This window comes from Scyliorhinus torazame, chromosome 19 (genome assembly GCF_047496885.1).
Source record: "Scyliorhinus torazame isolate Kashiwa2021f chromosome 19, sScyTor2.1, whole genome shotgun sequence".
Taxonomy (NCBI): Eukaryota; Metazoa; Chordata; class Chondrichthyes; order Carcharhiniformes; family Scyliorhinidae; genus Scyliorhinus; species Scyliorhinus torazame.
This window is the reverse complement of record NC_092725.1, coordinates 92,025,562-92,053,543: the sequence shown is the minus strand read 5'-3', so window position 1 is coordinate 92,053,543 and position 27,982 is coordinate 92,025,562. Positions and strand designations below refer to the sequence as shown.

Here is a 27,982-nt window from a genome sequence, read left to right as displayed (position 1 = left end):
CACACCTCCACCCTATCCCTGTAACCCACCTAACCTTTTTTGGACACAAAGGGCAATTTAGCATGGCCACTCTACCTAACCTGCACATCTTTGTACTGTGGGAGGAAACCGGAGCACCCGGAGGAAACCCATGCAGGCACGAGGAGAACGTGCAGACTCCGCAGACAGTGACTCCAGCCAGGAATCGAACCTGGGACCCAGGAGCTGTGAAACAACGGTGCTAACCACTGTGCTACCATGCTGCCCTTGCAGCGAGAAAACACTCATATTATTTTGTTTTTTGACAATAACTTTAAATCTGTGCCCTCACGTTCTCGATCCGTTCACCAGTTGGAAGTTTCTCCGTTATCTATTCTGTCCAGATCTCATGATTAAAATGTCTCTTTCAAATCTCCTTAGCCTTCTTTCCTTCAAAAGAAAACAGTCCTAACTTCTTCAATCTAACTTTGTAACTGAAGTTCCTCATCCCTGGAACCATTCCAGAGAATCGCAACAGTGCAGAAGGAGGCTATTCAGCTCAAGTCTGCACCGACCCTCCAAAAGAGCACTCCTAGGTGCACTCTCCTGCCCTATCCCTGTAACCCCAGGCATTGATCATGGCCAATCCACCTAACCTGAACATCTTTGTACTGTGGGAGGAAACTGGGACACTTGGAAGAAACCCACGGAGACACGGAGGACATGCAAACTCTAAACAGTCACTCCCGAACCCAGGTTGCTAATGCTGTGAGGCAGCAGCGCTAACCACTGTGCTACCGTGCACACTTCATTCTCATGAACATTTTCAGCTCTCTCCAATACCTTCATATCCTTCCCAAAGTGTGAAGTTCAGATGAGGTTGAGTTAGTGTCTTCGATATGTTCAACATAACTTCCTTGCTCTTGTACTGCATATCCCTGTCAGTAGATACCATATGCTTTATTAACTATGCTCTCCACCGGTCTTGACACCTGCATTGACTTATACATAGATACATCCAAGTCTCACTGCTCCCATTCATTTTAGAAATGCCCCTTTATTTTATATCATGCCTGTGTTCTTCCTACACAATGACTCACTTCACATTTCTCAAGACTGAACTTCATCTGCTACCTGTCCGCCCATTCCACCAACTTGCCCATGTCCTTTGGAAGTCCGACACTCTCATCTTCACAGTTTGCAATACTTACAAGATTCGTATCATACATAAAATTTGAAGTTGCTCCCTGTACACCAAGGTCAAGATTGTCAGATACATATCTTTATATATGCTCCTATTTTCTGTTAGGAATGTGGCAAGTTAACAAGATTGACAGTGAACTCGAGATGAAAATAAAATGACAGACAAGTAACGTGACTAGCAGGTATCGAGAGGAATTTTTTTCTTTAGTACCCAATTATTTTTTTTTCCAATTAAGGGGCAGTTTCGTGTGGTCAATCCACCTACCCTGCACAACTTTAGGTTGTGGGGGTGAAACCCACGCAGACACGGGGAGAACCACAGACAGTGGCCTGGGCCGGGTCCGCGGCACCATAGGCATCAGTGCTAACCACTGTGCCACTGTGGCATCTGGAGGAATAATAAGATTTGATTTGCCCAGTAACAAGAAAAGCAGTGAGGTGAGAATGGCCGTTTCAGAAACATTGTTCACCACAGATCTGTGGGGGCTATGTAAATGATAAATTCTAACAACAAGGAACTGAGAGAGTTAGACAACAGAATCCAGAGTGGAATATCAAACAGACAAAACCGTACAACGGCTAGCAGCCTCATTGGGGTGGGAGGCTAGTTGTACGCTCAAAAAGTCAGACAGGCTAGTTCTCCGTGATCCGACACATGGAGGCATATTCCTGTTAACATTTAGAGCCACGTCCGATGGCAGATAATCTCCTCCAAAAAGATATTGGCCAGGATTCTGCAACCCCCCCCCACCGCCGGGTCGGAGAATCCCCGGCGCGTATTCTCCGGCGCCGTTTTTCATGCGGGGGCGGGATTCACGCCACACCGGTTGGGGGCCATTGGCAGTGGCCCCCTGGCGATTCTCCGGGCCCCGATGGGCCAAGCGGCCAACCATTTTTGGCCAGTCCCGGCGACATGACTCAACTCACATACCGGCTGGACCTGGCAGGTAAGTCAGTGGGGGCAGTCCTCGGGGGGGGCACGGTGGACTGGCCCGCGATCGGGGCCCACAGATCTGCGGGCGGGCTTGTTCCGTGGGGGCACTTCATCCTTCTGCACTGGCCCCTGTAGGGCTCCGCCATGGCCAGCGCGGAGGCGAGAACCCCTCGCGCATGCGCCAAAATACGGCAGCCGGTCTGCGCATGCGCGGAACCACACTGGAGGTTCCGCGCATGCGTGAGATCACGCCGGCCCTTCGGCGCATGCGCAAACTTGCGCCGTCCCTTCTGCGCCAGCTGGAGCAGAGCCAACCCCTCAGTCGTCCACCTAGCCCCCGAAAGTGCGGAGGATTCCGCACTTTTGGGGGCTGTTGACGCCAGAGTAGTTGTCGCCGGTTCTCCCACTGGCGTGGGGACTTATTCCCCAGAAGGGAGAATCCTGGCCATTGTTTTGTACCTTCACTGAACCAGGAGAGACTGTTTCACAGGCCTGGTACCCAAGCAGTATGGTGTGGTAACTACTAACTAGATTGGACCTGTAGAGTTACTGAAATTGGATGTTACTTGGGAAGAGGGATGTCTGTGAGTTCAGAGAATGTAGGTATATTTCGCAAACAAGAGGTAACCAGATAACACTGTGCTTAGTCATTCAGATACTTAAGTGGCATAGTGTATGTCAGTCTTCTGTTGTGTATTTTTTCATTTATTTTACCTTAATAAATATTCTGGACTGGTTCCTCACTGGGTTGTACATTGTTTCCTCACATTATTCCAAATAAAAATACACCACTAAGAACCAGTGTTTCACGTTATCCTTCAGGATTCTGAGACACACCCACAGGTTTCCTAACATTTCTATGTCTGCATGCAAAAATAATATCACACCTCATGTGCGCAGAGCGTGAAGGAAAGAAAGATAGGGACTGAGTAAAAGACAAAAGCAAACCAAAAAGAAAAGTTGATTGAAATAATGAAAGCAAAAGGGCAGTGAAGGGAACCATGGTGGAGAAAAACAAAAATTACAAAAGGAAAATAGATCAAAAACCAATGTTTCACCTTTTAAAATCAGCGTAATGGAGCAATATGGAATGGACAAAAGGTTCTAACTGAAGCCAAGCAGTAAATATAATTTTTATTTTAAAATCATTATCACTGGATTAAAATACACATTTGAATCGGTTTACCACACAATAGATAAATCTTTTTCAGTGTCAATATTAAATATAAAAACGTTTCCACAATTAGCCGTTTCCATCATTTAGCATTTTGTCAAGTAATATTTTAAATTATTTATTCTTATTATATGCTAGCTGGCAGAAGGTCACCAATGCGAAAGAATTAGGCACATTTCTAATCTTCGCAGTTATGCCTTTGATCTCCCCTCCAAAGACCACCACCCATTTAAGTTTCCTGATGTACAGAGTTCCAATGCAAAACAATTACCTAAAATGCAGAGTGAAAAAGGTCCATTTAGCCAATTGGGCCTCCTTAAACCAGCGCAAATTGGATCATTACAAATACTTCCATCAAAGTTCACTGAAATGCCTCATGCCTTTCATATGCCTGTGATTGAAGAAGATTCACTTGACAGGTTAGAGGGGCAAATATGAGTTCATATTTCTGACATGACTGTGCTTAGAAGAAATCATGTTGCCTGTAATCAACGCGGCCAGCAGACAAGGCTCCCAGGTCGTGGCGCAATCACAAAAGAGCCACCTGATGTGTCAATTAAGGAAAACAATTGTTTCCATTGAAATACTGCAACATTAATCAGTAGCATAAAAGGAAACTTCACAACTTAGACAATTTAATAATTCTATAATTCTCATTCACTGCAAAATAAATTAAACCATAAGCCAAGATTTTAGTAGAGAAATTAACACATCACTGTTACCAGTGCCAAATGGCCAGCACCCATGCATATTTTTACAATTGAGGTCGTGCCATTAAATTCTTGCAATTGTTCGAAATGCTAGTTTTTCAAAAAATACAGGAACAATTTTACTGATATTCTCCTCCTAAATATTTTAGAAGTGCTGAAGAAATACTAAAGGATGATGTTTCTGAAACTGATGAAGCAGTATGTTTCTCTCTTTTACAGATATGTTGGAGTTTTGATTGATTTCTTGGACTAACTGTTGAAGTTGGTCCATGGTGGTCTTGTTTTTCTGCTCATCAAACTCCTTCTGCGATATATGCTGGCAGAATGTAAAACCTGGCACAAAATGAGCAGCATAATTAAAAATACTCATCAGGGATGGAAGTATTATATAGTGAACAGTCCATGCAAGAATGATTTCATTCATATAGCATCTGGTCGCATCCCGAAGACATCCTCTCTACTTTGCAACCATTGATTAATTTTGAAATGTCACCATTTTGTTATGCAGACAAATGTAACAGCCAATCTGCACATGGTAAGATTAAGGTCATTACTCTGTGAAACTGTTTTATTCTTAACTGTTCTTTGCTAATGATTGTGACAGGAAGAAGTCTGACTCACATTGGAGTTGATATGGTTGATAGAGAGGAACTACTTACTCTTAGTGGGCAGCACGGTAGCATTGTGGATAGCACAATTGCTTCACAGCTCCAGGGTCTCAGGTTCGATTCCGGCTTGGGTCACTGCCTGTGCGGAGTCTGCACATCCTCCCCATGTGTGCGTGGGTTTCCTCCGGGTGCTCCGGTTTCCTCCCACAGTCCAAAGATGTGCAGGTTAGGTGGATTGGCCATGATAAATTGCCCTTAGGGTCCAAAATTGCCCTTAGTGTTGGGTGGGGTTACTGGGTTGTGGGGATGGGGTGGAGGTGTTGACCTTGGGTGGGGTGCTCTTTCCAAGAGCCGGTGCAGCGTCGATGGGCCAAATGGCCTCCTTCTGCACTGTAAATTCTATGAAATCTATGATGGCGAGTTCAGAATATGATATGGAGCTACCAGTGCTGGACTGGGCTGGGCACACTATGAAGTCTCACAACACCAGGTTAAAGTTCAACAGGTTTATTTGAAATCAAAAGCTTTTGGAGCACTGCACCTTCATTAGGTGAAATCCTGATGAAGCGCTCCGAAAGCTTGTGATTTCAAATAAACCTGTTGGACTTTAACCTGGTGTTGTGAGGCTTCTTACAGAGTTCAGAATATGGTGATGCACAGAGCTCGGGTCATCAGGTGGCACTTCCTCATACAACCCTTTCCCTGAAAAAGTTTATAAAAGCTGGCGGTCAGTTTAACATTTTAAAGCTGGGATTGCTTGATTTTTTTGTTGCATAAAGATGTTAAGAGATACAGGACCAAGGCAGGCAAACAAAGTTGAGGTGCAGAACAGCCATGATCTAATTGAATGGAGAAGCAGTCTTAAGTAGCTGAATGACCTGCTCGTGTTCCAGTGTTCGATTTGTGCCATGGGAGTTTTAACATCCACTTGAGCTATTGTAACAAGCAGACAGGGTCTTAATTTCTCACTTTAAATAGAAGGTGCCATTAACACTCTTGATATTGCTCTGCACTGGAGCGTCAGCCTAGATTTAGGCTTTTCTCAAAGAAAAGTATTTTAATAATTAATTGCTGGAAGGGCGGCGCAGTGGTTAGCACTGCTGCTTCATGACACTGAGGATCCAGGTTCGATCCTGACCCCGGGTCACTGTCTGTGTGGAGTTTGCACATTCTTTCACTGTTTGCGTGGGTCTCACTCCCACAATACAAAAAGATGTGCAGGGTAGGTGGATCAGCCACTTTAAATTGCCCCTTAATTGTACAAAAATAATTGGGTACTCAATTTATTTTTAAAAACATTAATCACTGGAGGGACTAATTCATGCCCCGATCAGTTCAAACAGCAATTAAAATTGTTGCTGCAGTAGCTTCTCCAAGGCACTGAGGGGCACTGCAGACAGTTCGCTGAATGCTACTCCATTCCCACAATTATCCATTCCTCTTGAACAAACACTACAACTGATATTTGTCTGGCATCTCAACAGAAATTGTCTCAAAGCACCTCATCTGGGAATAGCTAAATAAATATATAAAAATGATGGTTATTGATACTTGCCATAAAATTCGAGACAAATGACATTTGGCATCTAGCCCCGAGTGAAACACCCGACCTACCCACCCTTTCCTCAGTCTTACCTGGTCTGCCACCTTCAGGTGTGTCTCCTGGAGCATAACCACATCCGCCTTAAGCCCCTTCAGGTGCGCGAACACGCGGGCCCCGCTTAACCGGCCCATTCAGTCCCCTTACATTCCAGGTTATCAGCCGGATCAGGAGGTTATCAGCCGGATCAGGGGGTTACCCGCCCCCCTACCCCGCCGACTAGCCATGACCCCTCCTCGGCCAGCCACGTGCCCGCACCCCACACCCGGCCCGTTCCCCACAGCGGCATACCCACGTCTCGACCCCCCCCCCCCACGCTCCAGCTCCTCCTTGACCTTAGCAGCAGCAACTCGATTCCCCCCCACCCACCCGGCTAGGACCCAACCTAGCTGGTTTACTCCCCCCATTGCACTACCGCAAGTCAGCTGACTCCTGCTGACCCCGGCCACTCCCGCCTCCCCTTCGACTCCTCCCATTGTGTGGCACACCCTCCTCTCCCGCTCCCCATCGACAGGCTCTCCCCCTCCCCCCTCCGTTCTAAGCGCAGGAAACAATCCTCGCTTCCCCGCCCCCCCAGTCTTCGGCGCAAGAAAAAAGCCCGCGCTCTCCACCTACCAGGCCCCGCCACCAACTAAAACAGTGCCCAACCCGCCCCATCCACCCTCCCCAACCCGAAAGAGAAAAAGAAAAACACAGAGAAAAAGAAACCCAAAACAATGCAAAGGCCCCCCCCCGCGAACCAAAAATAGGCATAACATATCCACCGCAGTCCCCAATCGCCCATCCTGACCCTCAGTCTGTGTCCAGCTTCTCGGCCTGAACAAAGGCCCACGCCTCCTCCGGAGACTCAAAATAATGGTGCCGGTCCTTGTAGGTAACCCAGTCGCGCCGGCTGCAACATGCCAAACTTCACCCTCTTCCTGTGCAGCATCGCCTTCGCTCGATTGTACCCGGCCCTCCTCTTCGCCACCTCCGCACTCCAGTCCTGATATATCTGAACCTCCGCGTTCTCCCACCTGCTGCTCCTCTCCTTCTTGGCCCACCTGAGCACACACTCCCGATCGACAAACCGACAGAACCGCACCAGCACCGCCCGCAGAGGCTCGTTAGCCTTGGGCCTCCTCGCCAACACTCTATGGGTCCTTTCCAGCTCCAGGGTCCCCTGGAAGGACCCCGCTCCCATCAGCGAGTTCAACATGGCGACCACATAGTCCCCCACGTCCGGCCCCTCCAGCACCTCCGGGAGGCCCAGAGTCCGCAGATTCTTCCGCCTCGACCGATTCTCCATCTCCTCAAACCGCTCCTGCCATTTCTTGTGGAGCGCCTCCACCTTTACTGCCAGGCCCAAGATCTCGTCCTCATTGTCAGAAATCTTTTGTCGAGCCTCACGGATCGCCACCCCCTGGGCCGCCTGTGTCTCCAGCAGCTTATCAATAGAAGCCTTCATCGGCTCGAGCAGGTCCGTTTTAATCTCTGAGGGAGCGCTGGATACCGTCCTGTTGCTCCTCCGCCCACTGCCTGGTCTCCGCCCGCTGCCAGTTGGTCCTTCTTCCCTCCCTTCTTCTGTTCCACCACCACCTTTTTTGTCGCCCCGCTCCTAGTTAAAGCCATATACTGACGGGGAGCTTTTATTAACTCCTTCCCACACCGGGAAACGTCAAAAAAGTGCCTTTGGGGGCCCTGAAAAGAGCCTAAAAGTCCGTTTTTGTGGGAGCCGCCGAATGTGCGACTTAGCTCCGCATAGCCGCAACCGGAAGTCTCGAGAGGGAATCCTTTTGGCAGTGTTCGCTTCACCAATCTGCCCCAAAAAGTCTGTGAAAACTCCTGAAAAAGGTCTGAGTGTAAGTTCCAGACTGGAGCTGCCGAATGTGCGACCTACTCCTCAATGGCCGCCACCGGAAGCCTCGTCCCCGCTTCTTCAATGGCCTTGGTAGATCTCGTCACAGTTGTTCCTTCTGCTGCTAGAATTCACCTTTATTAGAGGCCCTCAAGTCAGGTTGCAGCTTTAAGCTTGCCCTTCCCCCGCCTGCATGCTGGAAGAGGCTCCTCTTTTCCCTGCAGTTACAGACAAATCTTTTACTGTTTCTGCCGGGTCTGGTAACCAAAAGACGTAACATTCCTGGGGGACACTGTCAGGGGAATGTTACAGTCTTCTTCCCACTCCGGGAAATGTCAAACAAATGCCGTGGGGGCCCTGTAAAAGAGCCCAAAAGTCCATTCCAAGCGGGAGCTACCGAATATGCAACCTAGCTCTGCATAGCCGCACCCGGAAGTCACAAATGACATTTGATTCAACAGGTATCTTTGGAGAAGGGATAGCAAAAAATGGAAAGTAGATCCACCATTCAAAATTATGTTTACTGCAGTACCATTTCTTCCATGGGTTATTTTTGCTCATTTAATCCGGTTTCAAACCTTTCAGTAATTTATTATTTTTCGAATACGAGTTTTTTTTTTTAATACTCTTCCCCCAATGTGAAAAATATCTAGAAGATCAAGGAGACGAGCAGCTCCTAAATATCACCAAGGCACCAACTTTGATCATTAGCTTTGCACTTTCATATCCATTTCATGTTTTGCAATTTTAGTCACCAGATCTTCAAACAGGCAATCTCTAGTGACTCTCAGTATTTTGTAGTGTACCATCAACATCCTGGGGTTATCACGGATTAGAAAATGAACTGGACTGGTCATATAAATACTGTGGCTACAAGAGCAGGTCACACGCTGGAAATACCATGGCGAGAAGGGTGTGAAAGAACCTTGCATGCTTTCAATGGGACTTGTCCAAGGTACCTGTGGAAGCGTCAGGGTCCCCTCCTTCCTGGAGGAGCAGAAGCTTCTTCCTGACAATCTGAAGCAGAGAACCAGGGATCTATTTAATTGAAAAACAGGGGGGAAACAAGATATTAAATTGCCGTACTCAACCTTATGGATATTAAACAGTTCAAGGTCTCTGCCACAAAAATAAAAGCTTTAAGTACTTTGCCAAGATATAATTCAACCAGTTATAAACTGTTGACAAACTACTTCCTTCTCAATAACCTACCCTCATGAGTAAAAATGTGAGTTTAAGGGGCCAGTTCATTCTGGTGAATTTATTATAGCATACTAGGTTTGTAAACTGCAAGCAGAGAACATCTTTATTGAAAGAATGAGCTATTATGCTGCAAATTGCAAATATTTGCAAACCAAAGGGATGTGGTAAAAGGGAACAAGCACATGGGGTCAAAACTGCTGCTAATATGGAGGAAGACAGCTCACATTTTCATAGCACCTACAGGTGGTTTACAGGCAAAATGAAAAGAAAACACTCAACAAATCACAGGAGGAAATGTTGTGAAGTATAAAAGAAGTATGAAAGTAGTGGGAGGGGGAAGAGTGGGTGGCAATTACATTGCATGTACTTATGTGGCCGCAGGCACAACTGAGTGTGGAAAGTGAGAGAGGGCATGTCAGGCAAACAGAAATCTCTAATGGAGGTGCAAGGGTTGAATAGGTTACAGAGATAGGCAAAGGTGAAGTCACACAGAGATTTCAACACCAGGATTGGAACTTTAATCTGACTGTGTTGGGTGACCAGCAGCTGATTTTGGACAGCAAGATCATTGGGTAAACAGCATTGTTTTACAGGAATCGAAGCTTATCGAAGATGGAGGATGGAAGGGCAGTCCAGAGAAAACCAGAATAATCACATTTCAATGTGATAAAATGCGGATAAAGATCCAAGCAGCAAATAGGTTGTCAGGGTGGAGATGGACAATGTTTACCAAGGTGGACGTTTTTTGACTTTGTTGACTAGGTCAGAAGCTCAGATCAGGATCGAATGGGACTTGAAGACCTCAAACAGTTTGCATCAGCCTGAGACAATGGCTGGGAAGGGAAGGAAATCAGTGGCAAGGACACCCAGTTTTCAATGTAAGAAACAGAAGTAAGCCAGATAGCCTCTCGAGGCTGCTCCCTCATTGAATCGATCATGGCCGATCTTCTACATCAAACCCACTTTCCTATCCTGTGAAGACAATGGGCCAGGTCTTCCAGGAATGGGAGTGGCAATATACTTCAGGACCCTGAGGAGGTCCTAACACGCAAGTGTACTGCCATTTCCTGCAAAGTTTAAAGTTCTGAATAACAAATTTATACCACTCTTACACTTATCTGTGCCATAAATCCTGGCTAGATAGATGTATTTACCCAGATACGTACCCTAGAATCATTCCTGCTGTAACTGTGATTAACAGCATAACCCAATCCACACCCTGACTCAACCACCCACCCTTGACTGACCAAGCCACCTTCCATCCCCTCGCACTCCCCGAAGACAACTTTCCCCCCACCTCATCACATCCCCAACCACACTACCAACCAAACTACGCACTCCTATCTCTCAGCCACCCATTTGCCAACACCACTGAAAGACCCGAAACCTTAAAAATGAAACCTGGGCAGCACGTTAATGCACTGGGTTAGCCCTGCTGCCTCACGGCGCCGAGGTCCCAGTGACCCGACTCTGGGTCACTGTCCGTGTAGAGTTTACACATTCTCCCCATGTTTGCGTGGGTTTTGCCCGCACAACCCAAAAGATGTTCAGGCTAGGTGGATTGTCTATGCTGAATTACCCCTTAAGAAAAAATGAATTGGGTACTCTAAAATTATTATTTTTTAAAAATGAAACCTGAAAAAACGTGGTAAAAAGGAGGCATGTCCTCTGCGGTACTCCTCTTCATCAGTTTTCCCTTGGATCACTGCGCAGAGATGGTGTTGTTCCAGCTAGGATTGAAAGTCCCAACTCAAAGTGCACAGAAAAGTAAGCATACAAAGGTCTTCGCAGTCAACAGCAATGCACACGGCATCACCACTAATCGGAAAATCTGCCCCAATGGCTTCCATCTTTGCAACCATCAACCACAGAAAATCATGGTTCATCCAAGACTGTTCAAACATGCAATCTGAAAGCAAAGGCAGTGGAGGGTTTGGGAGGTGGGAGTCAAGCAGCCTATAAGTTGAAGTTAACCATCCATCTGTGGAGAAGGAGCATCATCTGGATGAAGACATGGATATATCCTCAAGAGAATTCCATGGGCAACAGTGCAAGAATGAGAAGAGAAGCCAATGCTAGAGATTGCTCTGACTACAACGATCAACCAAGTCAAACGTCGTTGCTTACATTAAAGATGGTTTAATAGTGTTGGACAATAAAGAATTCAGGACCAGAAAGTAGGAGGGAGGTTGAGAAACGTGAGCAGGGGTAAAGTGCACCATTTTGATGCTAGAGCTGAGAGGATATCAACACAGAGTGGCTGGGTCTTTCCTGTTGCAAATTCAATGAAATTCGACTTTCGGAAGAAAACAAACTGAAATTCTCATGAGTCATAGCACAAAAACCTTTATCTATCCCAACAGGCAGCTTCTGACCTCAACTCAAACAGTGAGCCATGTTCAGATGACAACTGTCCCACATCTTTCAAGTAGCAATCAATTACAGATAACAAAATAATCGCAAGAATATCCAATAATATGCTACTAGTTACTAGTGGTGTACCTCAAGGATCTATTTTGGGGCCACTGCTGTTTGTCATTTTTATAAATGACCTGGAGGAGGGCGTAGAAGGATGGGTGAGTAAATTTGCAGATGACACTAAAGTCAGTGGAGTTGTGGACAGTGCGGAAGGATGTTACAAGTTACAGAGGGACATAGATAAGCTGCAGCGCTGGGCTGAGAGGTGGCAAATGGAGTTTAATGCAGAAAAGTGAGGGGTGATTCATTTTGGAAGGAATAACAGGAAGACAGTACTGGGCTAATGGTAAGATTCTTGGCAGTGTGGATGAGCAGAGAGATCTCGGTGTCCATGTTTAGCGATCCCTGAACGTTGCCACCCAGGTTGAGAGGGTTGTTAAGGTGGTGTACGGTGTGTCAGCTTTTATTTGGCAGAGGGACTGAGTTTCAGAGCCATGGGGTCATGTTGCAGCTGTACAAAAACTCTGGTGCGGCCGCATTTGGAGTATTGCGTGCAATTCTGGTCGCCGCATTATAGGAAGGATGTGGAAGCATTGGAAAGGGTGCAGAGGAGATTTACCAGAATGTTGCCTGGTATGGAGGGAAGATCTTATGAGGAGAGGCTGAGGGACTTGAGGCTGTTTTCATTAGAGAGGTTAAGAGGTGACATAATTGAGGCATACAAGATGATCAGAGGATTGGATAGGGTGGACAGTGAGAGCCGTTTTCCTCGGATGGTGATGTCTAGCACGAGGGGACATAGCTTTAAATTGAGGGGAGATAGATATAAGACAGATGTCAGAGGTAGGTTCTTTACTCAGAGAGTAGTAAGGGCGTGGAATGCCCTGTCTGCAACAGTAGTGGACTCGCCAACACTAAGGGCATTCAAATGGTCATTGGATAAACATATGGACGATAAGGGAATAGTGTAGATGGGCTTTAGAGTGGTTTCACAGGTTGGCGCACATTGAGGACTGAAGGGCCTGTACTGCGCCGTAATGTTCTATGTTCTATAATGGACCCCATAACCTTTCTCATCAATACTGTACCTTGAAGACAGCAGTGCAGTTATCCATTAGAAATAAGACCAGTTCCTCGGCCTGTGTTTTTGGTAAAGATTTATTTTGTATAATAGCTTTGGTGAAAGTTCGCCCGATTACAGTTTTGTTTGTATTCTGCAACAATAGAAAAATCAGAAATCAAAGGGGTAAAGCACAAGACCCGAGAGCAAGAATGAATCTGGAAAAACCCTGGTACAGCCCCGCACAAAACACTGTACAATTCTGGTGGTCATACAACAGCAACACTATTGAAGCACAGGGAGCAGTGCATACTGATAGCAAGAACAAACTTGAATTTCTACACCACCAAGACTACGATATCCCAAAGCACTTTCGAACCAATAAAATGCTTTTGAAATGTAATCACTGCTGCTGCACAGAAAAGCCAGTAGCTAATTTGTGCACAGCAAACTTGCGCAAATAGCAATTCGCTGGTGGCTAGATTATCGGAGTGATTTTTAAAAATGGATTCATAATGACCAGGACACAGGGTGAACCGTTTACTCTTCCTCAAGTAATGCTATGGCATCATTTATAATACGAAGTTTCAGGTGCCTGGGGTATAGGCAGAGGTCGAAGAGCCGAGGATTACTCACTCTGGACAATATCAAGAAACATATTCAGCAGCACGGTAGCCTTGTGGATAGCACAATTGCTTCACAGCTCCAGGGTCCCAGGTTTGATTCCGGCTTGGGTCACTGTCTGTGCGGAGTCTGCACATCCTCCCCGTGTGTGCGTGGGTTTCCTCCGGGTGCTCCGGTTTCCTCCCACAGTCCAAAGATGTGTAGGTTAGGTGGATTGGCCATGCTAAATTGCCCTTAGTGTCCAAAATTGCCCTTAGTGTTGGGTGGGGCTACTGGATTATGGGGATCGGGTGGTGGTGTTGACCTTGGGTGGGGTGCTCTTTCCAAGAGCCGGTGCAGACTCGATGGGCCGAATGGCCTCCTTCTGCACTGTAAATTCTATGATAATTTCTATATTCAAAATTTTCAAGGAAATCAAGTAAATGCAAATAATATGTTCAACATTGTCATAAACGAATAATTATGCTCAGAACTGCAGGGGTGTAGACAGTTTAGCTATAGCTGGTCAGAGGGTAATGGGTACACAGAATTACCCGCCCAGTGAGCCAGATAGTGCTGTGAATTAGTTGGTATTTTCAAAAGTTGATGTTTGGGACTTATTACCCTTTGGGGCCAACAAGTTAGACGGCAGATAGTTTTCTTGTCCTGACTTCGTATTTTCTGAGTCTTATTGAACTACCTTTAATATCAGACACAAATTTTCTTCGGGATAACAAGGTAAATAGAAAACCAAGAGAAAAGCAGGAACATCTGAACCATTTAGTCGGGAGCACGAGTGGGGAGAAGGTGTAGTGCTGTTTGCAAATACATCTCATTCGGATGTCAGTACTCACACAAAGTATGCTTGCACAGTTCAATGGCAGAAATAGAACTGTTGTGCTAAACGAAGATGACTGTCCTCTGATTAATTATTTTAGCGCCCGGTCCCGGGGGGCTACGGAGGATGAAAAGGCTGTAAGAAGGCACAGAGAGGAGAAATGTCCAAGTTTGGGAGAAAAACGGCCCTGAAAAAGGGGGTTAACGGAAGTCCACCGGGGAGTGAAAAAGTCAACGCAGGAACTGTAAGGAAAGCGGAGGCTGAAGCACCAGGGGAGGCTGCATCACTCACAGCAGAAGAAATGACCCCAAGGTGATGGCTGTGGAACTTGAAAAACAGTTCACAAAACACATGGAGGCGATGAAGGAGGAGATGGGGGCAGTATTGAAAGTGCTGGTGGAGGAGTTGATTGCCCCGGTGGGGGCAGCGGTATCAAGCACAGTGGCAGAGGTGAAGGAGCAACGTGAGACACTGAAGGAAACGGAAGAGGCATTATCGCAGCACAGTGATCAACTCACCTCGATGGGGAAGGAGTTGCGGAGGGTGATGGAGACCAACAAGGGCCTGCGAGCCAAAATCGAAGACCTGGAAAACAGATCCAGGCGACAGAATCTGAGGATTGTGGGTCTGCCCGAAGGGGTGGAAGGCTTGAGGCCGACGGAGTATTTTGCCACGATGTTGGCGAAGCTATTGGGGGGGGCGGGGGAGGAGGACGATCCCTCCCGATATTAACGGACCCGTTGGTCGTGGAGGCCTATATCAAAGGCGAGCGAGCCGCCAACAGTAGTAACTCTGTGTTTCCGTAGGTACAGCGTGAAGGAGAGAGTCCTGTGCTGGGGCAAAGCAGAAGCGGGTGGTGCAGTGGGCTGGAGCTGGTATACACAGATATCAGGACTTTACGGTGGAGCTGGCGAGGAGGCGGGCTGCTTTCAGCCGGGTGAAGAAGGCATTGTACATCAGCAAGGTGCAGTGCGGCATAGTATATCCAGCTAAGTTGAGGGTGACCTACAAATCCAAGCACTTTTATTTTGGGACGGCGGAAGCAGCGGAGGAGTTTCCAAAGGCAGAAGGACTGTGGTGGAATTGAGAAATGGTTGTGTACCGATGTAGCCTCATGTAACTTTATTTTTTCACTGCTTGTTGGTGTATGTACTAAATTAGTCGACGCGGTATATATTTGGACAAGGGAAGAGATGGGACTTTCATTTGCAATGATGGTTCTTTGGGGCTTGGGTGTGTATGCGGGGGTTGTGTGCTAAAGGAGATTTCTTGGTTTTCCTGGAACCGGAGAAGGGGGAAGGAGACCCGGGCGGGGGCCTCAGGTTTCGGTGAGTCTAGCCGGGGTGAAAAGTTGGGGGAAGGAACCGAGGTTCGGGGGAGTTTACAAAAGGAAGTGGAGGGGAGGAGTTTGGGAGGGGGTCCGTCTACAATTCATGGGAGTCATTCATGGTACTCTTTTGGGGATTGGATGGCATTGAATATTAGGGGGGGGGGGGGGAAACTGTATATGTCAATGGTGACCATAGGCGATTCCGGATTCCTTTTTTCGTTCCACCTTGGGAGGGTTTGTTTTATTTTATGCTTATATTATGAGGTGGGCCGCTGTTTGGGACGGAGGGAGGATGGGATCGCTGTTGTTGATAAGGGGATTGACATTGTATTCGTTACTGATTTGTTGGTGGGGTGTAAATTTTGAAGAAAATGTGAAAATGGAGAATAAAAATATTTATTTTTAAAAAAATAATTGCACTGTTGGCAGACAAGCCAGCAAAGAAAACAAAACAGATGTCAAACACTCCCCACCACCTCTCTCTGCACAACCCTTACATCAAAAATACTAACATTCTAAGCATTGCTAGAGTAAGCATATTCATCCAGTAATTAGTAAGATAATACCACATTTGAACAAGAATTCTATGTGGTTCGCATGGACCACATTGATAAAAGTCTAATATATTGATACAGTTCCCTTCAACAGTTGATCTCAGTTGCATTTTGCAATGCCACAAACAAAGTTGTGGCTGCGATTCAGCCATCGCGTTGCACTCAGTGGAGCCAGACAAATCCCAGGGGAGTCCCAAATCGGGCTGTGTGTCAGCCACTGGGTCAATTGTGAGTCACCCGACTTGCAACGCCCGATGCGATCTGTCTCATGCCCTTGCTGGGTGTGCTCCAGATAATGATATTGATGAGGAGTCGTTAGGCTCACTTAAATATCCCCGATGCCACATTCAAAGGCTGTGCCTGCGAGGCCTCAACTGGGCAACTGTTTCCACAGGTGTGGCACTGCCAAGATTCAGGGGCCTGGGGGAGCCATGACCATGAAAGGAGGGGGTGCAGGGTAATGAAGGAGCTTCCGGCAGCGTTTCTCGGATGTTATGTCCGAGGTTCTGGGGGTGAGGGTGGCCCAGAGTCCGGAGGTGGCGATATTTTGGGTGTGACTCAGGAGTGCAAGGGGGCGAGGGGAGATGTATTGGCCTCCTTGATAGCCCGGAGACAGATTTTGTTATGTTGGAGGGGCTCGAGGGCAGTACGGTGGCACAGTGGTTAGCATTGCTGCCTCACGGCGCCGAGGTCCCAGGTTCGAATACCGGCCCTGGTCACTGTCCGTGTAGAGTTTGCACGTTCTCCCAGTGTCTGCGTGGGAACCGTTCATCGACTTCTTAAAGGAGGATTGAGGTGTCAGCGTTAGAAGGGCTGGAGTGTTGGGTGGGTTGATGTGATGGTCTTTTGTTGTTCTTTGGTTGTTCTTTTTATACTTTGTATATTTATATTTTGTTGAAAAGCCTTGAATAAAGAGATTATTTAAAAACAATGGACTGCAGAAAGGTGGCGGGGGGGGGGGGGGGGGGGGGGGGGGGGGGGGGGGAAGAAAGAGTGTGGAAGAAGCGGAAGGGGTGTCCTTAAAGACGGAGGTCCTGAAAGGAAACTCAGCTCCCCGATGCCAAAACAATTTCTAAGTATAGCCTTGACCAGAGGTCCCCAAAGTCCAAAGAAAAATGGCGAAATAGCTGTCTCTATGACAGCATTGCAGCCTTCGTGAAACACACTGCCAAACACGCTCGAAACTGCACTTTGAAATTTGTCTGGTGAATCGCGCCCGTTGTGTCGGACCCGGTCAGTCTGACAGGAAATCATGGGATCTGGGCTACACTTTCCAGCACCCTTGCACAAAACAGTTGTGTCTTAGACTACCTGCACTAAACAGAGCACAAATCTAAGATGGATTTATCATCAGTAAGTTTGCATCTAGAATTGTGGCAATCCATACACTTCTACCACAAATTAGATTTTCTCGTGTGTGAAATCACATGAGGAATGTTCAAACTCGGGTTCAAATCAAAACCCTCCTTTGCGATGTTCTTATTCTATCACTGTCCCCCCTGCCCTCTGGAATTTTCCCAGATTTCTCTCCATGCAATCCTTGTCACCTGCCTCTTTCTCCATGTTCAGCCTTCACTGTGTTCCTTTCCTGCCCAGCAACAGAGTAATTGCTGGACGAAGAGAGACCAAAGTCCATTTCTTCATCTTCTACCATTCTAGTGGTCACATGGTACAATGATAAGTTATTCATCAATCAGTGATCAATCTCTATCAATCCATCTACAACAGAGCCAGACAAGAGTGAGGAAGGTGGTGAAGACTTTTGGAAACCATTGTGTCCCCCTGCACCCTCACCCCAGCATATAACACATCCTACACCATGTTGCCAATTACTCATATTATAAAATACTCGTGGGCGGCAAGGTTGCACAGTGGTTAGCACTACTGTCTCACGGCACCGAGGACCTGGGCGTTTGTATGGATCTCACTCCCACAACCCAAAGATGTGTAGGGTAGGTGGATTGGGCACACTAAATTGCCCCTAAAATTGGAAAAATTAAATAGGAACAAAAATTATGAAATACTCTCGAATGTACTTGCATGACTAAAGATTGCTAATAGTTACCTACGACTGTCATGTGAGGGAGATATTAGGAAATTGGGTCCAGAAATGAGACCCCAATCTAGGAGGCAATTTAGGGGTTAAACAGACGGAGTGGGAAAAAGTCAGAGATACACGGCCACACCTGGCAGAGTTACATTGTCCCAGTCAGACGTAAACCCATTAGTGGAATATACAGGATGCCTCAGATCCATTGTTCGTCAGGACCTTGCTCTCTGACCATCTATTGGCTCATTACAGAGTCTGATGGCCTCTTTGTCCACCAATGGGAAGATAGTTAAAATATCAATAACGTGGTTCTGTTCTTTTGTAAAAGCGGGAGTGGGCAATCAGCCAAGATAATGACGACAAGTTCAAGTCTGGAAACCCCAGAGAAGCTTTGTTTGAGGGATTGGGCAGAGCTTAGAGAGAATGAGAAAGAATGCTGTTTTGAACAATTATAGGGAGAAGGCTATGAAAATCGACTGAGACTGTCATGAAAATTGCCACCGAGGTAGACTTGTAAAAAGTCAGAACAAATTTTCCCGTCAGAAAAAAGGTACTTTGTAAATGCAAGTATTACTTTTGTCTGCCTGTGAAAGTGACATGAGAGTTGCATGTTCTGTTATAGCGTTGCTAAATGGAAACCAGTGTTAAGGCTAAGAAATTGCATGTAATCTGTTAGTGTCAGAGTTGAAGTTTAAAAATTTAAATTATTTTCTTTTAATAAAGTTTACAAATAAAATAACCATGCTCTATTTCTTATATTATCGCTCCCGGAACGAGTTGATCTTTACCCGCCATCTTAAAACTTCAAAAAGTTATGATCCTGGTCCAGTCTCTCGGCCATTGTTCAGTGCTGATCAGGCGTCTATAACAGTACCCACAAATAATTTGTTTTACGGATGGCACAGTGACGCAGTGGTTTGCACTACTGCCTCACAGTGCTGAGGACCCGGGTTCAACCCCGGCCCCCTGTCCGTGTGGAGCTTGCACATTCTCCCCGTATCTGCGTGGGTCTCACCTCCACAACCCAAAGATGTACAGACTAGGTGGATTGGCCACAGTAAATTGCCCCTTAATTGGAAAAACAATTAGGTACATAAATTTATTTTTAAAAAACAAATAATTTGTTTTATATTGCACGGCTATCTGCCATCAGCTCACTCTACCAGTTGCTAATGAATAATTAATGAATTATTATAGTCTGTGCGCATGCATCCGTCTGCGACTGTCCATACGTGTGTGTGTAACAGCTTGATGCAAACTCTCCTCTTGGTAACCAAGGGCTTCAGTACATAAGCCAGACTTACAGTCCCAATACAGTACTGAACGAGTGCTGCACAGTCTTTCAGGCAAGACATCGAGTACGTCGGCTCTCTCAGATCAATGTAAAGGATCCTGCAGGAGCCGCTTCACTGAAAGGAGAAGCGTTCTTCGTATCTTAATTAATAATTAACTCTCAAGCAGCATCACTAAAAACAGACTATCCAGTTATTCCTTCCACGGAATATTCCTGTGTACGAACTGGCTGACATTTCCTATCACGTTACAATAATGTAACTTCATGAAAAGTCTTTCAATGGATTGTGAAGCCCCAGGTTTGCGAAAGCCACTATTTAAATACAAATTCTTTATTTTCATCCTAAATTTTAGAAACTGATTTTTGCGATTTGTCACCAAGATGATCTAACACAAGAATGGCCTAAATGCAAAGGAAATAACCAATTTTCAGAAAAAAACTGTCACTTTTGTTTGGTATATGCACATTTAATCACAGAACACATTTCCTGAACAACCAATAAAATGTTATCAAAATATTGTTTCCTTGTTCAGAAATGCTTGAAAATAGATTAAAATATTTTTACAACATATTTTTCTCATCAAGGTTTTCCAATTAGTTTAAAAATATCAATGAACCTGTTTATGTAGTTTGTAGGCACCAGGGGCAGCTGCAACAGCCATGAAGGACAGCAATCTGTGCAGCTCCTCTCTGCAGTTAGGCTCCAACAGTCTGATACAAAGCTGTGCTGCTTCCAGAGCGCGTCCAGAATTTCCACTTTCTGTAGTTTTATAGGACAAAAAGTAATATATTAATTGTGATTGTGATGATTCTTTTCCAAGATAGGAAAATGCACTTATTTTTTCTACTACTGTTAAGAGCAAACTGCACAGTGTTTGACGGTTTAATCTAAATGTGATGTAGTTACTGTATCAGAACAGCAATTACGCTTCACAAGTACATCACTAACAGTGAAGTGCTTTGGGATGTCAGAGTTCAAAGACTCTTTCTTTCAGAGGAAATTTAAATAATTTGATTGATTACTTCCTGGTTTTTGTCAGTTTTGGATTGAAACTTATAAAAACAAAAATCGAATGGTCAGATTGTTGAACTTTTTTCTGATTCTTCAATGTTCACTAGTGGTTACCAGGTGAACCAAATTGCTTTTGATTAATTCACATTGAGTCAATTAAGGTTTTTTGATGATTGATCGTGTAGGCTCACGTTTCAGCAAATTACAACCACTGCCTGGAAAGGTGTGGCAGTCTGATGTGATGATTCAGTCAAGAGGGAAGACTCAGAAAGGCATGATTCAGCACTTCAAAAACGTACAAAATACCAGATTGGCCAGGAGAAATGTCAGAGTCAGAGGATCCCATCTTATCTGCCAACTGCCTGTCGGCTAGTGATTTCCAGCTTCGTGGTACACTCATCTGTTCCAAGCTTGCTCATGGGACAGACTGAAGAGGGGGAAACAGCAACAGGTAGCTTATAACCTAGGACATCTCTAAATTCTTCTAGATCTGATGAAAGGTCATTGAAATGAAAAGTTAGCACTTTCTCTGTCCACGGATGATACCTGGCCTGGTGAGTCTCCAATATAGGATTAAATGATCAGGTATTCAAATAGACAGCATGCACGGTTCAATTCCCGTACCAGCCTCCCCGAACAGGCGCCGGAATGTGGCGACGAGGGGCTTTTCACAGTAACTTCATTTGAAACCCATTTGTGATAAGTGATTTTCATACTTCCCGAAACAGCTACCCCCCTCACTCTAGTGTTTCTCAAGCTCAGATCTGAGGCCTCCCACTTCCACCAAGTTTCCTATCTTCAGGCAGCCCATCCCCATATACCCACTGACAGAGTAGTGTCTCAGGTTCCAGATGGAGACTCCATCAAGTGTATCCAGACTCCAACATTCCCATATTTCACTCACCCAATTAGTTCCAGGCTCAGCCCTTCCTCCACACCCACCCAGACAAAGGCCTCCAAGTCTGTTTATTTCCAGTGTTCAAACCCAAATTCCTGCTTCCTCCTCCCCACCCCATAGATCCGCCCATTATGGTGGTGTCTTTCCTTAAACCCCATCCTCCACTTTTTCAATCAATAATGCAGCATCTCTGACACCTGCCTCGTCCTTAGTTCCTTCCATCCAGCAAAGACGAGAGATATCGCTCACATTAACAGGGAAAAATTGGCAAGAACCATATATATTGGAGAGAGACACACTCAAGGTCAGAGACCAACAGAAAGCATAAGACAGAAATATTGGGAGTGGGGGCAGGGGAGCTAGCAGTGATAAAAATTAGAAACAAGTGGGACAATCAAAAAGAGAACAAAGGAAGGCAAAGGCAGAAAGGGCACAAAAGAGTTATGTAATACAGATTTATTGGAATGAGAGTTTTTTTCCATCTGCCACCAGTCACATGCAAATTACATACATGGCATGTATGACACAACTAATTTTAAATGAGCGTATCTTCTGACTTGTGAAATTCTGTACACATTATTAGGCAATGTTCATCACGCACAAGCAATTCAAATCATGTTGACCCAAAATTTAAGATATGATCAACATTGGCTTCATTTTTTAAAAAATAAACATTTTATTGAGGTATTTTTGGTATAGTAACAACAAAATAAACAATATACATGAAACCATAATCATAGTGCAAAAGCCATTTACCTCTCGTACAGGACCCACCCTTATTGACCCCCTACTCTAATCTAAACTCCCCCCCCCCCCCAGTCTGCTGACGATTAATTTTCCGCAAAAGAAGTCGACGAACATTTGCCACAGCCGGATGAACCCCAACAACAGTGACCCTCTCAAGGCGAATTTGATTTTCTCCAAACAGAAAAAGCTAGCCATGTCCGATAGCCAGGTCACGACTTTGGGGGCTTTGAGTCCCTCCATGCTAAAAGTATGTGTCTCCGGGCTACCAGGGAAGCAAAGGTCAGAACGTCGTCCTCTTTCTCCTCCTGGATTCCAGGGTCTTCTGACAACCTGAAAATCGCCACCTCTGGACTCAGCCCCACCCTTGTTTTTAACACTGTGGACATGATGTCCGCAAACCCCTGCCGAAATCCCCATAGCTTTGGAAAGTACCCGGTCCTGAATCCCCCTCAGCAGTAGGAACAGGAAGGTTGACACCTGATTACGAAGGAAGACCCGCACCTGCAGATACCTGAATTTGTTTCCCCTCGCCAACCCAAACTTTTCCTCCAACGCCCTCATACTCTGAAAGCTCCCCTCGATGAACATATCCCCCCATCCTCTCAATCCCCGCTCTCTGCCATAACCGGAACCCCCCGTCCATACTGCCCAGGGCAAACCGGTGATTATCACAAATTGGGACCCAGACCGATGCTCCCACATGCCGCCTCCACTGGCCCCAAACTCTAAGGGCCGCCACCACCACTGGACTGGTGGAGTACCGTGCCGGCGGGAACGGCAGAGGCGCAGTTATTGGCTTAATTTGTAACAAGTCTGCAAAATAAACCCTTTACCTAGAAGTTCAATGATCCCAGCATGGATGTTGAGATATCGGTCATAGAGAAGTGGCTCCCTGTTCTGACTGTAGTGCCTTGCTATAGTATCAAACAGCACCCTTTTGTTTGACTCTGCAAACACCTCTCTGTCATTTACGATTTGAGATAACAGTTCACTTGCATGCACAATCAGCTCATCTGGGAAATATTCCAGGCAATCAACTGCAACCTTGAACCACTCATCTGTACTGTGGACAGAAACAAAAACAAAGAGACTGAGGAAGTTATATCTCATGCAGTTTGTCTTGACAAGACACCGCGTATTCCTGTCCTGAAATCTCAGGCGCTCATTTCAGAGAATGTTACAGCACAGAAGGTGATCATTCAGTACATCAAGTCTGTGCCAGCTCACTTGATGAACAATCTTGTGCTTTTTCCTCATCTTTGCAATATTTTACTGAAATATTTATCCAATTCCCTTTTGAAGGCAACGACTGAATCTGCACCCAGACCCGATCAGACAGTGCAAATCTTAACCACTCAGTGCGCAAAAAGATTTTTCCTCATCTCTGGTTCTTTTGAAAATCCCGTTAAATCTGTGCCCTCTGGTTACTGGCACTTCAGCCATTAGAAACAGTTGCTCTATCTAAATCTTGCATAATTTTAAACATGTTTTTCAAATCTTCTCTTAGTCTTCTCCATTCCAAAGAGAACAATCCCAACTTCTCCAGTCGCTTCATGTACCTGTAATCCTTCATCCCTGGCCGATTCTCATTAATAGCTGGCATGCTGTAGTCCAAGCTGGTTAGTGAAGCCAAAAGAAAGACAGAGCTTTTCTTTATTGAGAGAGTTTATTGACTTGTTCAATTTCTCAGCTCTCCTGCCACTCAACCTCGTGTCCCAGTTATCCCCAATTCACTTGTGCCCAAAGACAATACCCGTCCCATTTCTTGTTACTGTAAAAATGTAATTGACAAGACACTAACACCCAATTAGGTAGAAATACTACGACAAATCCTAGAAACAATTGGTCTTCGTGTCTACATTTCTATAATGTACTATTTGAATTGTGTGCCTGACATTTACAAAGAACAAACACGCCCTTCTCCCGTGTCTGCATGGGTTTCACTCCCACAACCCAAAGATGCGCTGGGTAGGTGAATTGGCCATGCTAAATTGCCCCTTAATTGGAAAAAAAAAAAAGAATTGGGTACTCTAATTTTTTTTTTTTTAAAAACACACCCAAATATGGAAAGACAGGAGAGAGAGAAAACGGTTTAGCGCGAAGCAAGATCAACAGAAGACAATGCATTTTAAAAGTTTTTTTACACATAAAACATAATGCTCTAGTTTTTCAAGGAACCATTAGGGGGAGAAACTGAGGTTTACTATACATTTCCCATTATTTTCATCTTCTCTACACAGCTAAAATTTTAAGATAATATTTTAGATCTCATGTTTACTGTACTTTAAATGCTATTTATTACAAACTCATTATGAGTTAAAATTATTTGCAAATACTAACTAGGACAGATTTAGGCTCTTAGAAACTTCTCGATCCAGGAACGTGTTGGAGATAATAAGATCAGTTTGCCGATTGAACTGAGCTAGTCGCCTTCTTTCCACCTTCAAAGGAGACTCCAAGATGCTGTCCAAGATGGGGAGGTGAATTAAATGTAGCAGCTGCAACAAAGTTGCTTGCTTCCAAACATCTTCTACAACTGTCGTGGAGCAAGTCAGACCCCAGTGTTGAAGGTAGAAGAGAAGCACAGTAGAAACATCATTAGTGCTCACATGCTAAGTTATCAAAAAAATTAAACAGCCATGCACCAGTTAGTCAATGCATGCAATTCGCACATTGAAATGCAACATCCAATTCTGAGTTAGCTTCTACAAAAAGGGAACTAGGAGAGGGGGCAATTGTTAAATCTGGGACAACATTAACAAATTAACTACTGCGCTTCCCTACATTCCAAACACATCTCAAAGCTACTTCATTGGCTGCAAAGGACTGACTACAACAATTAATCAAAAGGGACACCATTTGAATGTGCAACAGTGATCACTCCCCAAAATCTGGGTTGAGGAACGGTCAACAATTTGAAAGGGAGCATAAACAGTACAGTTCAATGAGTTTGATTTCATAAATTTCTTGCTTGTGAGCAAAACTTCCCAATGCAAATTCCTAATTTTCGCCAGGCCATGAATAGATCCTATATGAAACTGAAGTTAGTGGATTAGACACCCGTTTTTTTTACACTGAAGGTCTAGGTTCAAATTCAGCACAGCCGGATGGACTGAAAGTCTCTGCTGTTTGTTGGTTAAAAAGATCCTTTGAGGGCAGCACGGTGGCACAGTGGTTAGCATTGCTGCCTCACGGTGCCGAGGGCCCAGGTTCAATCCCGGCTCTGGGTCACTGCCTGTGTGGAGTTTGCACATTCGCCCCGTGTTTGCACGGGTTTCGCTCCCACAACCGATAAATGTGCAGGGTCGGTGGATTGGCTACGCTAAATTGCCCCTTAATTAGAAAAAATGAATTGGGTACTCTAAATTTATTTTTTTAAATATCCTTTGAACCGGGTTTGGCAGTTCCCAAGCTCGCATTTAGTTGGCAGTGTCACCCAGACCCATTCCAGGCAAAGCACAAAAATTGCTTCAAATTCTTCAAGTGATTATGACGCTCAGCCATAATGGAGTGTACCCCACAATGGCATATTAGGGGTTAATTGCCAAGCATAGGACTGTTACACATTCTTGAGGCAGAGTAGAAGGAACTTTTTTTGTATCTCAGAATAAAAGATTGTCCAAAAACACAAACACCATCTTGAGGATAAAGAAAAGTGAGAATAAAATTCATTATTGTTGCAATAGTGCAGTTTTGTTCCCCAAACAGAGCAGTTCACTATAAGGATTGCCCTCCCCATCCTTTCCTGTCAATATTTGGGTAAATAAAACCAAACGAATAGCCAATATAGAATTGGGAAGGCAAAGAGGTGAAGGAGAGGGAAGATGAATCTTTTTTAAAAATTCAATAATTTAAAGGACTCAATGATGTGTTGGGTGCTCTGGATCCGTGGAACACATACAGGCCACCAACACTTAAAATAGTGCAACACTATTTTATTAAGTTAGAAACTGTTGAACATACTTTCACTGTGGGTTAACACGATGTTAGATTAAACTAAAGACCTATGCCTGTCCGAACCAGTCTATGCACTCAGCACATGGTGAGGACCTGTGCTGCAAGCTCTGTCCTTGTAGGAGGCTGCATCCCGAATGAGCGGGAACTCTGATGCCCCCTGTCTTTATAGTGAGTGTGCTCTAACTGGTGATTGGCTGCGGGGTTGTGTGTGTTGATTGGTCTTGCTGTGTGTCCATCAGTGTGTATGTCTCTGCACCATGACATACTGGTGTATATCATGACACCCAATTCTTCTTTTCCAATTAAGGAGCAATTTAGCGTGGCCAATCCACCTGCCCTGCACATATTTGGGTTGTGGGGGTGAGACACGTGGAGAATGTGCAAACTCCACATGGACATGACCCTGGACTGGAATCGAACCTGGGTCCTCAGCATCGTGAGGCAGCAGTGCTAACCACTGCACCACCGTACCGTCCTGGAAACCAAGTATTCTCAACTTGCTCCACACCCATTTCTTAACCATTCTCTGATCATTGTATAGCAGTCATAATGATGATGCCAGTGACACAGGCTAGTTTGCACACATCTCCCTACAGGAGGATTGATACTACAGAACTGTATTAAGGGAAGGCCAGATTGGGAAAGCAAGAATCCAATTTGAAATGAGTTCTGTCCTGGCTGAAATCTGTGTTAATCAGCGAGTGTGCTAATTTAAATTGTAGTACGAACTGAGATGCCTGCTGACATCAAAAGCTATTTAAAATGAAGTGCGGACAAAATTTGCAGTTTATTCCATGTACTAAGGAATAAAATTAAAAGAACAGCCAATATTTAAATTTGAGCCTCTACCAAACACAGATTGAAAATATGGACAAAGTTCATATGATGAAACTCAGCAACAGAAACATATACAGAAAATAAATTAAATGCTTCTCCATACATAGATCCTTGTGGCCACAGATAATGTAAAAAGAAATCACAGGTTCACTCACCTTTTTTAGACAGCAGGTTGGTCGGTCTTTTTCGTTTAGGGTTTGGGGATAGCGAGGGATGAAGGTTGATCATTTTCAGAAGCTCTTTAATTCTTTTATCATGAGCTTCCAAGGCAACAGGATTCAAAAAAGTTATTTTATTTGTTCTGTTGAAAAGAAAAATAAACAACCAGTACTTCGATCATGGAATACGTTCTAGTCATTGACGACTGAAGACTGATATTACAAAAATTAAACAGCTGGTAACTAAATACTGAGAGTATAAAATTAAATATTTAATGAAATGCAATCTAGAGGTTGGAGCTATCAAGTCCAAAAGACTCTTTGCAATGCATTGAATATTTGCTCTTTTTGGATCATATCTCTCAATCCATGCCCAAGCAACAATGGCAGAGGAAGACTCCACGGAATGGCACATTGACATTCCAGCTCATCATTTTCTTTTTATGATTTTTTTTTTTATATAAAAGAGGCAATTTAGCTTGGCCAATCCACCTACCATGTACAGCCCGAGACCCACACAGACACGGGAAGAATGTGCAAACTCCACATGGAGCAGTTCATCATTTTCATGTCACATAAATGGTGGTAGAGGCCAGTTGGGCCAAATGGCCTGTTTCTGTGTTGTAGACTTATTTTTATTTTTTTTAAATTTAGAGTATCCAATAATTTTTTTTTCCAATTGAGGGGCAATTTTAGCATGGCCAATCCACCTAACCTGCATATCTTTGGGTTGTGGGGGTGAAACGTAGACACGGGGAGAATGTGCAAACTCCACACAGACAGTGACCCAGGGCCGGGATTCGAACCTGGGTCCTCAGTGCTGTAGTCCCAGTGCTAACCACTGCGCCATGTGCCATCCCTCGACTTATTCTAATTCCAATACAAACATATCCTCCAAAGTAATATGTTCTCTAACTTGGCTAGGTCAAGGGAAAAAAATGGTAAAATAACTGAGGAACAGTTAACCTAGATTGAAAAAGGGCAACACGATGGCACAGT

The 27,982-nt window shown here is 45.0% G+C and overlaps 1 protein-coding gene across 8 annotated transcripts in view; it reads right to left on the bottom strand.

The window, feature by feature from the left end:
• Positions 1–3,214: 3,214 nt before the first annotated feature.
• The window catches only part of depdc4 (DEP domain containing 4), a 132,735-nt gene continuing 107,967 nt past the window's right edge, over positions 3,215–27,982 (bottom strand). For 5 of the 8 annotated variants that reach the window (XM_072484753.1, XM_072484749.1, XM_072484751.1 and 2 more), the window contains 7 exons: positions 26,981–27,126; positions 24,372–24,567; positions 22,865–23,094; positions 19,992–20,134; positions 12,734–12,859; positions 8,984–9,062; positions 3,215–4,312 (listed from right to left, as the gene is read on the bottom strand). In XM_072484753.1, coding sequence (XP_072340854.1) covers positions 4,125–4,312; positions 8,984–9,062; positions 12,734–12,859; positions 19,992–20,134; positions 22,865–23,094; positions 24,372–24,567; positions 26,981–27,126 — 1,108 coding nt within the window. In that variant the 3' untranslated portion in view covers positions 3,215–4,124. Of the gene's footprint in view, positions 4,313–8,949; positions 9,063–12,733; positions 12,860–19,991; positions 20,135–22,864; positions 23,095–24,371; positions 24,568–26,980; positions 27,127–27,982 lie in introns of all 8 variants that reach the window. The other 3 variants (XM_072484755.1, XM_072484750.1, XM_072484756.1) reach the window with 3 other exon arrangements.